This window comes from Ciconia boyciana, chromosome 16 (genome assembly GCF_034638445.1).
Source record: "Ciconia boyciana chromosome 16, ASM3463844v1, whole genome shotgun sequence".
Classification (NCBI taxonomy): Eukaryota; Metazoa; Chordata; class Aves; order Ciconiiformes; family Ciconiidae; genus Ciconia; species Ciconia boyciana.
In genome coordinates, this window is record NC_132949.1 from 7908741 (window position 1) to 7922343 (window position 13603).

Below are 13603 nucleotides of genomic sequence, written 5' to 3' on the forward strand. Positions count from 1 at the left end.
ACCTGCTGTGATTGAGCTAATGCTTCATTACGAGTCCTCCTCCCTTCTGCAGGCAACACACTGGAGCCATAAGGTACATCATTTGATTAGTCAGCTTTATCAAAGTTTGCCTGAGAGCTCCAGCTCTCCAGAGAATGTCACCTTCAACAACCTGGAGGCTCATCTATCTGCAAGTGCTTGAAGTGTGTAAAGAAATAAGAGAAACGGGTTATTACAAGGCAATCAAGTCAATGAAGTGAACACGAAGACAATGTTGACTGACCAACTAGATCACCGCGCACCTGGAACCAGCGCCGCATCCATGCAGCATGTAAACCATCGAGACAAGAAAATGAAGTAGATCGAGATGGGGCGGCCTCCTTCCTTCTCCTCCTCCCCACCCCGAGCCCCGCAGGCCGGATACGAGGTTCGGAGGGGCGGCACACGCCAGCCCCGGAGGCAGAGGCCTCGGGCAGCCCCCGGGCTGCTCGCCCCGTATTGCCTGAGGCACCTGCTGCTTCTCCGCTGCGGCGCTGGGCCCTGCCCGAGAGCCAGCACTCAAGAGACCCCCGGGCAGCACCAGCCCTCCCGGGACAGCCACCGCCTGACGGGGCTCTGGAGGCCCGGCCCGGCCCGGCCCCTCACCCGCGGCCGGCCCCAGAAAAGCGCCCGAGGCAGCTACGGGCGGGACCGGGACCGGGACCGGGACCGGGACCGGGACCGGGACCGGGACCGGGACCGGCCTGCCCTGCCCTGTCCCGCCACGGCGCCCCACTCCCGCCACGGCGGGGCCTTTGAAGCCGGCGGCGCTTCCGGGACGAGCGGCCGGCGCCTGCCCCAAACCGGCGGAGACCCGCCGGGCCCCTTCTCTCGGCCGGCGTCTCAGCTCGGGCCGGGCAGCGCGGCGGGGAAGCGCCGGAGCGCGGCGGGGCTCCGCGGCGAGGCAGGCAGCGGCGCGGGCAGCGCAGGCAGCGGCGCGGGCAGCCGCGGCGGGGCCTCCCCGCGCGCCGGCAGGCGGGAGGTGGGAGGGGAGCGCGGCCGCCATGGAGGAGCTGGACGCCGAGCCGCCGCTGATGGTGCGGGCCGGGGAGGGCCGGGCGGGCGGGTGCGGGGCGGCGCGGGGGCCGCGGGCGCCTCTTGACGGGCCGCCGTCCCCTCACAGGTGGTGCCGGGCGCGGACCCGTCCGCCAAGCAGCTGTGCTTCGCCTGGGGCCCCGCGGAGGTGCTGGTGTGCGAGACGCTCTTCGGCCGCAGAGGTGGGTCCCCGTCCCGGGCGAGGGCGGGCCGGGCCGGGCCGGGCCGGGCGCTTCTGCCCGGGGCCCTGACGAGGTGTGTTGCAGGCACCGGGGAGGGAGAGCCGAGCTCCTCCCGCCTCTTCGTGGTCCGCAAGGATCAGGACATCTACATCCAGACCTTGCGGAAACTCTTCAACGAGTCGCACGGGATCTTCATCGGCCTCCAGCGGAGCGAGGAGGAGCTGGCGGGGAAATCGAGGAAAGCGCAGTGAGTGGACGGGGCGCGGGAGCGTGGGAAGCACCCGCCGTCGCTGCTCCTTCCCCAGCCAGGCAAATGCTATTTACCTTATAAATCCAGAGTGCTTAGAGCTGCTTTAGTCAGCAGCAGTGCAGAAAAAAATGACAGTTTTAGGGTAATTTTACAAAACAAGGCCCTGATCTTTCCAATAACCGTGCTGACCAGTGCCTTTGTGCATGTAGCCAGCGTACACGCAACCACTGTGCACAGCCTCGCTGACTCCCACTGGATTCACCCAAGTACTGGGAGTGTCTGCTGCTGCCGAGAAACTTGCAAGGCTTTAGTGGGCAACAGGCATGAGACTCTCAAACCGCTCTCTCTAACCGAGGCCTTTTTGTGTTTGTCAGATTGGTTCAAGTAAGTAAAAACTACCGATCAGTGATACGAGCCTGTATGGAGGACATGCACCAGGCAGCTAGTAAGTTTGTTTGTTCTCTTACTGCAATAAAAGGAAATGCTGTTTGTGATTATAAAAGTAGCATTTCAATTGTCAATTATTGCAACTACTGTAAAATAGCATGCATAGATTTCAGTAATTATCAAGACTCCATTTCCATTCGGGAGATTTCAAAGTTGGTTTGTAAATCTGGTCAGAGATTTTTTTTTTTCCACCGTGTTTTAACTGATTTTCTGCGGACTTGCAGTCTTTTCATATCTCGGGTTGCAGTTTTATGGGAAACGGAGTACAAATTAACAGCTTGCTCCCCCCAAAAAGTGGGAGGTTTTACTCTTCCCTTCCATCCTTGCCCTGTAGCCATACCCAGATTTGCACAGGATTTATAAAAAAAAGTTATAATGTTTTATATAAAAGTTAGCTTTGCCATTTGTGCACTTATTTAGGTTTGTGCTTGATGAGTGATCAGCTACTGTTGTCTTTATTTATGAGCACAGAAACGGCTGTGAAAGAAGGTAAATACATTGCTCTTTGACTTTCCTTATTCTTCCCTCAGTTTCAACCCGGGACCCTGCCCTGCACAGCCAGTATAGTACTCAGGTAACCTGCAGTCGTGTCGTGCAGTCACAACTGAACATGAATCACTGGCTAGTAAATTCATCAAGGCCAACACTGTGGCAGTAAGGCGTTTTAGATTTAACTCTGGCTTAGTATATTGGATGCGTTTCGTGACTAAGAATAAATGGGAATAAATAGTTAGCTCCTGTATTTCTAAAACAATAAAAAGATGCCCAACATTTGGATTCACTGCCATTTCTTGAACATATATTCAGTGTTATAGGTGTGATGTTTTCTTGTCATCTTAAAGCTAGCTGTGGGCCAGTACTTGCCTGTCTGAAACTTCACCTCTCAAACACTCAAGTTCCAATCAACTGCATCTGAGCCTCGTAGCAAGCTCTAGATGTTCACCGTGAACTGTCGGACACTAGAAGTGTTATGGGAAGAGCAGAGTGCTGACAATAGTTTTGTCTTATTTTCTGTGCTGATGTTGCTTCATTGGCCTTTCTTTCTTCCTTTGCTGTTTGTATTGTTAAATCTTAGGAGTGCAAAAAGGCTGAAAATAGCACTTCCTGTACTGTTTAGTATTGCCCACTGATGACAGATTATCATTGCATTTCAATGCACAAACAGTGTCAATATTTTCTAAGCTGAATGTGCGTACAGAAGTTGTGGTCTGTTTCTGTCTTTTTATTTGTATCTCTGAAATGTCAATATGACATTTCTCTTGTCTGTAAGAACCGAGCTTAACTGATTGCTATGGACAGAAAATGCCTTTGTGTGGTTAAAAAAAAAAAACAGCTGGAATAATTACTAAACCTGAAGCATGGCCCTGCTTTTTTCAGGTTTCTATTCTCTCTGCAATGGAGCTGATCTGGAACCTGTGTGAGATTCTGTTTGTTGAAGCAGCTGCAGGTGAGCAGTGAACTATCCTGATGTTAAGACTGAAGGGCTTTTTGTTTGCATATTTATTTGTTTAAAATGTATACAGCATCCATTGTGTCATATTTTAATATGTTTTAGAGATATGACAAGTGTCAATAAGCCTTTTAATACCTCTCTGCCTCAGTAAATTGCCTTCTTTATATTGAATTATGTCAAGCTATTAGATTTGCCTTCTACTTTTTCCCCTCACGTGTAGTACACTACAATTTAAATTGTATTTTTGACAGGTAGTGAAGAAGAGGAATCTCAAAAGTTGTTGCCAATTTATTTGACTTCTAAGTATAAACACATCTTTAAGCATCAAGTACGTTGATGCCAGCTAACATTTATGCATTCTCTGATGCAACTCCTTTAACTTTAGGATGCCATTTTTTAAGTCAGTATGTTTACACCAGCATTTTAAAGTAGTAAATAATTTTAAGGAAATTGGATTATGCAAACAAATATGCTACTTGCACAGTCCCAGAATTCAGAAGAGAGACTCACAAATTGTAGATTAACTTTTCTTCAGATTAAGTAATCACCTAGTGCCAGATTTCTTCATCGTATTCAGTTAATAATCATGAATTGATGCTAAATTAAACAGAAACATTCAGTGTATCTTTTGGCATTGCAAGATTTATGATCTGAATCACTTGCCTTTTACTTCTTCAAGTAACTGGTTAGGGTTTTTTGCTGGACTGTGGTGCTGTTCTGTCTAAAATTTGCCCCACGGAAATCTGTCAGCAGCCTGGGGCCCCCATAGCCTGGCTACTTAAGGAACTCTGTTCTTTTCTAATTTGAGTGTGGCAGAAACAAATCCAATCAGTAAACCTCATCTAATGATCGTCAAACCATTAAGGGTTAGAAGCATGTAAAATAGCAGTTTGGGAACAAACAGATGGGAACTAACAGAATGATACCTTCTCTGCATAAAGCTGGCCCCCTTCTGCTTCGCCTCCTTGACTGGGTTCGACTTCATGTCTGTGATGTGGACAACATGGTCCGTGAAGTTCTGAGCAGTGAAAATCCATCGAAACACGAGCTCTTCTGGAACGTGGTGAGTATAATCACCTGTAAGATTCTTAACCAAAGAGAATTCATGCCTATGTGTTTTGCCTTCCTCTTCCCTACTTGACACTAGAGTACATCTCAGAAAGTGCTACCTAGGACACTGCTGCTGTTTGCCTATATAGGTTTTAAGATGAAGCCATTCTGAATATGATCCTACCCCTCATTCTCATCCTGATCCTTTCACTTTCATGATCCATAGAGGTCAAGACTGACACTGTGTATTTGAATTAGCAGGGCCTACGGTTTAAGCATTTTAACTCCACTTAACTTGCCTAAATCACAAGTTAAAATTCCCCTCTGATACTCTTCCTGGGTATTTTGTAGCCTTGCACAGTGGTGCTCACAGACAGGTGGTTTTTTCAGGTGGATGTCTTTGTGCTACAAGGCCGAATGGATGAAGCACGGCACTTGCTCTCCAAGGAAGCCAGTGCCAATCCTGCGTCGGTGAACATGTACAAAATCTTGGATGACTTGATGAAGAAGATGCCTGTGCCCAGTGTATGTACAAAATGGATTTTTTTCATGGAGGTCTGCTGGGAAGAAAGAGCCATCTCTGATGTGGCTCCTGTAACGTGATCATTTGTTCACCGTTAAAACATCTCAGTCTTGTTCCTTTACAGTAATAATATTTGTGTTCTTGGATTGCCCAAAAGACCCAACCATTCAGATAAAAGCCTGTTAGGGGACAAAACAACATAGTTAGAAAGGTAATTTTTGCAGCAATATACATTATCCAGTTGTCTGAAACAGTTCCTGTTGAGAACTATACTCTTGTACAGAATATTATCTGAAGACTTTACCACCAGAGTTTCCCTCTGTTGCAGTGATGTCCTTGTGGAGGAAAAGTTGCAGCTGCATCATGGTAATCTTTCATGGGACCCTCTTAAGGTCCTTTGCCTTATTTAGATGAGTAAAGAAAGACACTTCAAATGCAACTATCGGGCAAGGAAAAACTTGATGGCAGCCCCATGTTTAGTTCTTTAGCATGAATGACTGAGTTCAGCCCAAGCACCTGTTGTGATTTGACTTGGTGCTTCATTAATTTTATGTATCTTATCCTCTGTTCAGCTTGGCAACACTCAGACACTGACCGAGATGGAACTGAAATGGCAGCACTGGCATGAAGAATGTCAGCGGTATCTACAGGATGGAACTTTTGCTTCCAATTCCCACATGGAATCCATCTGCAAGGTGTGGTTTTGCTGGGAAGGAAGGAAACTGGACAAGTATTGGATCCATCCTTGTGTATTTCAGGAGCCCTGTGGAGCCATAAGCAACTTTAATATTCTGGATGATCTGTTCATTAAATCAGGAGATTTCAGCCAGTCTTCTGTACTGTGTTCTTTGTTTTGCAACAGTCTTTGCAAGCCTGGGCAGATAATTTTCTCTTCATGTCCAAGGCCAAAAGGCTGATTAGGAAACCGGGCTCAGAGAATAATCTTTGTCCTTTGTTGTTTAATTTTGATTAAATTCTCAGCTTTGCAAAATGGGAGTGATGCCTCTGAAGAGTTATGATGCAGCTAAGTACATTGCTGAATTTGCAGAATTACTCCTATGTTTTTCTCCCTTTAGATCCTGCTGGGAGATGAGGATGCCATACTGGAGAAAAAGGAACTCATGACTACTTGGTACCACTTTCTGGTTACCCGACTCCTGTATTCCCATCCAACTGTGAAGCCAATGGAACTGCGGTTTTATGCACAGGCATGAAATAGAATTATTTTTATATTCTCCACCGTTTCATGCACACAAGGGTTACTGTACTTAAAGAAAGACTTTGGGAGTGTTGACATCTTACAACAACTGTTACTCTAAGATGCTTCTTAGAATTTGTAAGTGGACTGGGAGACTGATACAGTGGACAAATAATTGTTGAAGACCAACTCTCTTCAGTGTCTAATGTTACCAGTCTTGTTCCTGCAAATTGTTTTCCCAGTTTTCTTATGCTAAAATAAGGAAAAATCTGTTTTGTTAATGTGTTCAGTCTCTATGACATATTCTTTCCTATAAAATAACCTAAATGAGGCTGCTACATCCAAACGTCTTACTTCTACCATCTTAACAACTTCTGTGTTTATCATGTCTTGTAATCTTATTCCACAGTCTAGTATGGACCTGTTCCTGGGTGGAGAAAGCAGCCCTGAGCCTCTAGACACGATTTTAATGGCAGCGTTTGAATTTGAGATGCATCAAGTCATCAAGGAATGCAGGTTGACTTTTAAGGTTTTTGATTCTCTAGTTCTACAGTATTGCTTCTGTGTGCATTCACTCCAATAGCATTTGGGGTAGAGGATATGGGTACAAACCACCTGATTGTCCTTTCAAAGAATTTAGCAAAAACATGTGAAGCAGGCAGCAATTTAAAATATTCCATTAGGTCTGGGACATTGCAGCCAGACATTATACTGTAATATAGCTTCCGTATTGGTGAGAAATGCCTGTGGAAAACCTGATGCGTTCCTTGGCAGTGGTAGGCTTAGTTTTTTCTTTCTTTTGCTTGCTTCAAATACAGCATTGCCCTGAGCAACTGGTGGTTTGTGGCTCATCTGACTGACCTCCTGGATCACTGTAAACTCCTGCAGTCTCACAATCTCTAGTAAGTATTTATTTGCATTGATTATTCAGACACCCAGAAGCAAGGATGACTGAAACAGCATGTGGATTTTGGTTGAAAAGGAGCATTTTGGATGTTTACAGAAGATGGACAGTAAAGGTGCTGCATGTGCCTCTGAAGTTACAGGCAGCCCAGATGCTCTGAGAAGCAGAAGCAGTTGCTGAGCTGATGAATTTGACATGCTATTCAACAGTTACTCAGTACAATGTTAAGATTTTTTAAAAATATAATTTTATCTGGAATATAATCAAGGGCCCAAATGTTTGTCATAATTGGGAATAGTGAGAAACTAATCTAAAAAGTTTCCATACTTAGGCTTTGAATAAATTTAAGTTTGAGCAATTGAATTTTGCTATCTGAATTTCCTTGAAGTTTCAGTTTCTTAAAGCACTTCCTCTAAGTTATATTTGCTAAGTGCTGTAAATATTTGGCAGGTCTCCCCAAGGAGAAAGTTGACCTGCATGCTTAGGCCTGAGGTACAAAGCTTGTTAAGATAGCCTATGAAAAAACATGCTGCATAAATGAAAAGTACTCGTGAAATAAAATGAGCAGGTTTTTCCAGTGAGGTGCGAATAATAATGCCTGTTTCTTTTCTCTCTTCCCCTCCAGTTTTGGTTCAAATATGCGTGAATTCCTTCTGCTAGAGTATGCCTCAGGACTCTTCTCCCATCACAGGTAGCAACTTTTTTTTTTTCACTCAGAGGATAGACTAACATCGAGGCAGCCAAAGCAAATAACTAGATGTTAATGAAGTAAAAAGGCAAAACTTACAGAAGCCACTGTTAGGATTTCAGCAAAGGTGTCCGTAGGGATCATACAACACTAGCATGTTTCCTTTCCTGAATTGAAGACAAAAGCTATATATTAGAACCCATCAAGCGTAGTGACCAGGATGGAGTTGCTCCTGCCACTGTGGCTTTTTGGTACAGAGCAACTTGTACCAAAGCACTTGTGAGATGCAGGTATTCCAAAGTTGTGTAATAGGCAGCTGGTATTTGCTAGAAAGTGAAAGCCATTTGAGGTCTGAATACTAAGTTAATCAGAGCAGACTCAGATTCTCCTCGTGGCTTTAAGTGTTATGCTTATTTAAGATTTACATGATTGGAATGCTTGATGATTTTTTTTTCCTCTCTCAGCCTGTGGCAGCTGGGGGTAGATTACTTTGACCACTGTCCAGAATACGGCAGGGTATATTTGGAGCTTCATATTGAGCGGATACCCCTGAACACAGAACAGAAGGCCCTCAAAGTGCTGAGGATCTGCGAGCAGAGACAGATGCATGAACAAGGTGATTGATTTTAAAATCTCATTGTTTTGTAGTGATACAAGTGAAACTACTGAAACAAATTCTTTCCCTCTTCTATGTTTTCTCCTAAGTTCGTAGCATCTGTAAAATCATGGCCATGAAAGCTCTGCGGAATAATCGCTTGGGTTCTGCCCTGTCGTGGAGCATCAGAGCTAAGGATGCGGCTTTTGCTACACTAATATCTGATCGGTGAGTCTGAGTCAGAAGCTCTCAGATGGCTGCTGCTGTTGTGGGGTGGTAGGGGTGCTATGGTGGGGTGGTAGAAAAGGTCCTGCTGCAGGCAGATGGGGATTGTCTTTCCTTCAGACCAAGTACCTGCTTCTGGACTAAAAAATGACATCCTTGGGTACTTTCATCTGCAATACCCTGTTTCTTTTGACATTGTTTTGCTTCATGAAATCTACAGATGAAACAGATTGGCTTTATCGAACAGTCCAATCCTCTTAGACCTTGCTTTGATAAGCATTTCTTTTGGCAATAGCTCTACCTTATGCACTGCCCTTTCTCTTGCTGCAGTACAGCCATTTGATGGACTGTACAGTGAACCAGGGAACTGATCTGGGTGGAGGATAATCCCCTTCTGTGCTTTATTCAGCAGATTATTTTTAAACAGTCTAGTTCACCATGCAGTCTCCAAACAAGTCAGTGGGAGTCACTTAAGCCACCATTTCTGAAAAAAATCTCAAGCCACCATTATAACATACGTAACAAAGAGTAAAGTTTTATCGTGTCCCTGGTTTTGCATAAGCTTGTCACAATATCTGACCTTGCAGGGGTGGGAAGGTTGTTATAAAAGTGAAGAGGATGCTAACACTTAGCTTAGGCCTAGACAAAAGATATGTCAACTCTCTTTATGCTTTTTAATCTCTAGCCATCCATGTCACGTATTTTTTTGCTAACTGGAAATAGGCAGGTACCAATCTCTTTGCATAGTTAGAGTAGAATTTTGAAATTACACTCTGGGTAGGTGGCCAGGCAATACTCTATCTTCAACAGTGAAAAAAGGGAGTAGTAAGAGATTGCTGGTTTGGGTTTTTTTTCCATTTGTTCTTTGAGGGAGTGGGAATTGTTATATTTCTTTCAACAGAAGGTGAAAGAAAACCATCACAGGAAGCAGCTCTGAAAAAAGCAGCATAATGAAGGCTGTGACTAAACAGATGAAAAGCTTTTAGAATTGTTTTTGTTCCTGCTGCTTATCAACTTGTTTACACAACAGAAAAATACAGCTTTTGTTATGATCTGGGAGTGTTATTTACGCATCCACCAGCCTCAGCTTCCTGTGCTCCTTCTTTTACTTACTCCTTTTAAAGAATAGATCTCAACTACCACAAAATCTAGAAGAATAAATAGTGTCTGTTAATCGCACATTACACCAGTTCATTGGCCACTCCCAGGAAATGTTTTGATGTCTTCCAAAACCCTCACAGGAGGTTGATTAAGATGGAACTCAGTTGTGTAGTAAAGTTTTCTGTGAAGGAATTAGGAGATACAAAATGAATGTGGATGATGTTCTCCCCTCTAAGCTTTTATTATGTTTTACTTTCTCCCTAGATTCCTTAAGGACTACTGTGAAAGGGGATGCTTCTCTGACTTAGACCTCATTGATAATTTGGGGCCATCCATGCTGCTTAGTGACCGGCTAACATTTCTTGGTAAGAAGTGTCTACAGTTTTCATTCTGGTCTGTTATTTAGAACACAGTTAATTCCATGGAATTATTTGGATTTGTCTCTTCTTCCATCTGGCTACATCCTGTTTTAGTGATGAGGGGAAAGCAAATGACGGAAGGTGATTTGGGATGCAGCCTGCTTGCTACCAGGAGACTGCATTTCTAATTGCACTCACAGTAGGCATCTGTTCTGCACTGCTTTGAGCAGGATAGTCTTGAATTCTGATGCTTGCAGCCTTCCCCTTTCTTAGTCTTTTTCCAGACTGTATCACTACCTAGAGAGACTTTGAAATACTAGCAAACACAATCAGGAAGACCTTAGGGGGCTTCCTTAGAAAAGTAAACCACTGGTTTAAGTTATTTTGACAATGTGATAATTTTACTAACTTCATAAAGGTCTCCAAAATCTCAACATCTTTTGTTGGTTCAGTGTGCCAATTTCAAGCTCACTCAAACATAAGATCTCTCCTACCCTTTCACTAAAGCCATTGTACCAAGTAACAGTGGAGGGCCTCCAGCTTTCCTTTACATACCACAGCTTCCTTCTCCTGGCTGGGACAAGTGTGGGCTGTGGTAACCTGCCCATCTGGCTGCTGCTGCTCCGTGGCCTTTGATTAATGGACCAAGACAGGAAATTGAGCTAAAATGCACCTTTCTCTGGAGCTGTGGCAGTTAGCAAGCCCAGTTACTGGGGCCAAAATCTAATAGGAATTTGGAATAGCTGTTGGCAATTGGACTGACTCCCTTCTGGCTGACACCAGCATTACAGTGAGGGTGATCCTGAATTTGATCTGTTCCCATTTGGTCCAAGCTTGCAAAACTGGAACTGTATTTCCTTCATTTAAACCTTATCCTAAATTAACCCTAGAAGCTAACTGTGACTTATCAAATTGGTAATCCCTCATATCTCTGTATGCCCACTGTCACCAGTGACCCTTGCATCAGTCCCAAAGATTCGTAGTTTAGTTGTGTAACTGTGTTTATAAACTGTGCTTATAGATAAATTACCTCCCTTTCTGCTTTTTATAAAAAATACTGAAAGCCCTGAAAATATTTCTGCTTGTTTTTCCTTTGGAGGTTTTAGAAACATCCGGTGTACTTTTGCTGGACAACTTTCACATGTCTCTGGCTTGAGCTCAGGCATTAGTCAAAGGTGAATTGGAATGGGAATCATTACTTCCAGTATTTTGACAGTTTAGTGGATACAAACAAAGCCGCAGAATAAAACTCACTTTCATCCTCAGCCAGTTCTCATGTGCTGGATATTGATCTAACTAATTCTTAGCAACAGCAGAACTTTCCACATGAACAAAGATCTCAGTTTCCATTTAAACAATCAGGAAGACAATGAAGCCTTTCAGACCTTCCGATAGTCTGCAACATCAAAAAGAACATTCACTCCCCGCCTCTCCCCTCCTGGTTTTTGCAGACGCCACCAGTCTCTCTAAGCCACTTGTGCTGTTGCTCACCCTGCAACACTCAGCACCAGACAGTATCAGTTAGCAAACAGGCTGGTTCAAGCAGTAAACCTTACCAAGAACAGTAACAAGTTTTTGGCTGCCTTTTCGGTCAGCCTCTATTTTAACCTTTCTTCATGCACAAGATTCCCATTCCCCCAGACTCAGCTGCTTTGGAGACTAATTTCAGTTGGGCTAGTTCTACCACAGGCTTCATGGGAGCAAATGGACTGCCTAACATCCAGTAATCCAGGCCTAAGCAGGTCTGACAGATACTGATGCCTTTTACCCTTCACCAACACCCGTGTGTAGGGAAGTACCGCGAATTCCACCGGCTGTATGGGGAGAAGCGGTTCTCTGAAGCTGCCAAGTTGCTTTTGATGTTGATGACGGCTCACATTGCTCCTTGCTCCTTCTGGATGACCCTGCTGACAGATGCCCTTCCCCTGCTGGAGCAGAAAGAGGTGAGCAGGCTGGTCACACAAGACAGAGAGCCCCCTGCACCCTTCCTGACAAGGTATCTCAAACTGGTGACCCCCTTTCTGCCCCCAGCCTAGGACTTGCACTTCCAGTGCAAAAGAACTGTTCGTGGCAGTTCCAGAATTGCACAGCTATCCAAATGTCCTGTCAGTGGGAGCACACAGGACCCAGGATAGGATCATCAGCTCTTAACTTGGTTCCCTGCTTCTAGAAAACAGCAGTGGAATACACATATGCTGATAATTTAAATATACAGTGCATCCAGTTCCTTCTGGTACTGGGCTTGAAGATTTTTCTAGTGTGCTTCTTTCTTCGAAGCCCAATTTTTGCTTTAAGATCTGGCAGTTTAGTAATTACAGACCCATGACTGGATAAGACCCAGAGCACCTGCTCTGACCTCATAGCTGACCCTGCTTTGCGCCCGAGGTGGCACTAGAGACCTCCCAAAGTCACTTCCAGCCCAACTTCTCTGATCCTGTGATTTAAAGGGTCAGAATGGATCTGTGGTAGTGTGAAGGTGTTCCTTTCCTCTCCATTGAGTTATCTTCTCGAACTGTGTGATGTCCTTAAACTTGATCATTTTCAGTAAATCATTTCCACAGGTCATATTTTCAGCAGAGCAGACTTATGAGTTGATGCGATGCCTGGAAGACCTGACAGCAGGGAAGTCGGATAAGCAGAAATTCCAGGTAGCTCTGGTTTTGAGGACAACTGGATAATGAATCGGTGGGGCTGTGGGGAGGGTTAGGGAAAGCAAATTCTAAATTTATATTCCTACATGGGGGCAGAAGAGAGGGAGAGCCTGAGTTACCAAGGCTGGTATGTGTTGTTGCTTTTAAAAGCTAGCCAAATGAGGCATCATCAAGAGATACTTCAGTATATGCAAAACCAGTACAGGAGTACTTCCCTCCTCACTGTTCTGCTGATTTGGAGTGTGATGCTTTTCCGAGATAAATAATTGCAAATTACACAGACAATGAAAAGCTGAGATGCTGCCATCTAACAGCTCAAGCTATGAAACGTTCCAGGCGCAGAACAGGGAGCCATTTGCTACACATGCAAACCTCTGCAGCTGCCAGAAAAAGAAAAGGCTTGGCAATGCTGTCTTGTGTTGATCTAAAAAGTAGGAAATGTAGCTTTTGCTCTTCTCAGGAGGTCCCTATGACAGGTAAATATATATGCACGCTTCCTCTTAATGACCTGCATCCTTACTTTCCAAAACTCAGAAAAAGAACCCATCACCAGCTCGTTACTGCGTGTAGCAGTCTAACCCAAACTCTGCTCACTTTTAGGATGATGACGTCGAGACTATGAAAGTGGAAATGCTGAGACTTGCTCTTGCACGAAATCTTGCACGAGTCATTGTCAAAGAAGGCACGTTGGAAGGATCTTGAAGACAGCAATATATGATTTTACTCATCCTTTGTGGCTCACTGTACATAAACCTGACTGCTTTTCTAAGAATAAATGTCTTGTTTTGCATATTGCTTGGGGATTTGTTCTTGTCTTCCATAAATATAACTTTTAAAAAAAGCAAACATAACTTGTAAGAAGGAGCTGCATCAAAACGTTAAGGTTGCTTGTTCCAACGTGGTCTGGCAGCCCTCCCCTGGTGA

At 44.5% G+C, this 13603-nt stretch overlaps 1 protein-coding gene across 3 annotated transcripts; it reads left to right on the forward strand.

Moving 5' to 3' along the window:
• Window positions 1-331: 331 nt before the first annotated feature.
• Window positions 332-13469, forward strand: NUP85 (nucleoporin 85). Of its 3 annotated transcripts, none has more exons than XM_072880977.1 (19): window positions 332-922; window positions 1142-1235; window positions 1320-1482; window positions 1860-1930; window positions 2463-2506; window positions 3310-3379; window positions 4327-4448; window positions 4826-4960; window positions 5531-5653; window positions 6035-6166; window positions 6566-6672; window positions 6975-7058; window positions 7686-7751; window positions 8213-8364; window positions 8454-8571; window positions 9934-10034; window positions 11820-11971; window positions 12590-12676; window positions 13280-13469. In XM_072880977.1, exons 1-19 carry the CDS (start codon window positions 347-349, stop codon window positions 13379-13381), a joined length of 2499 nt encoding a protein of 832 aa, XP_072737078.1. In that variant the 5' UTR covers window positions 332-346; the 3' UTR covers window positions 13382-13469. The 3 variants fall into 3 exon arrangements, with proteins under 3 accessions (XP_072737078.1, XP_072737081.1, XP_072737079.1); XM_072880980.1 differs by lacking the exon at window positions 332-922 and adding an exon at window positions 937-1055; XM_072880978.1 differs by lacking the exon at window positions 332-922 and adding an exon at window positions 937-1055 and having other exon boundaries at window positions 1142-1482.
• The last annotated feature ends 134 nt before the right edge of the window (window positions 13470-13603 follow it).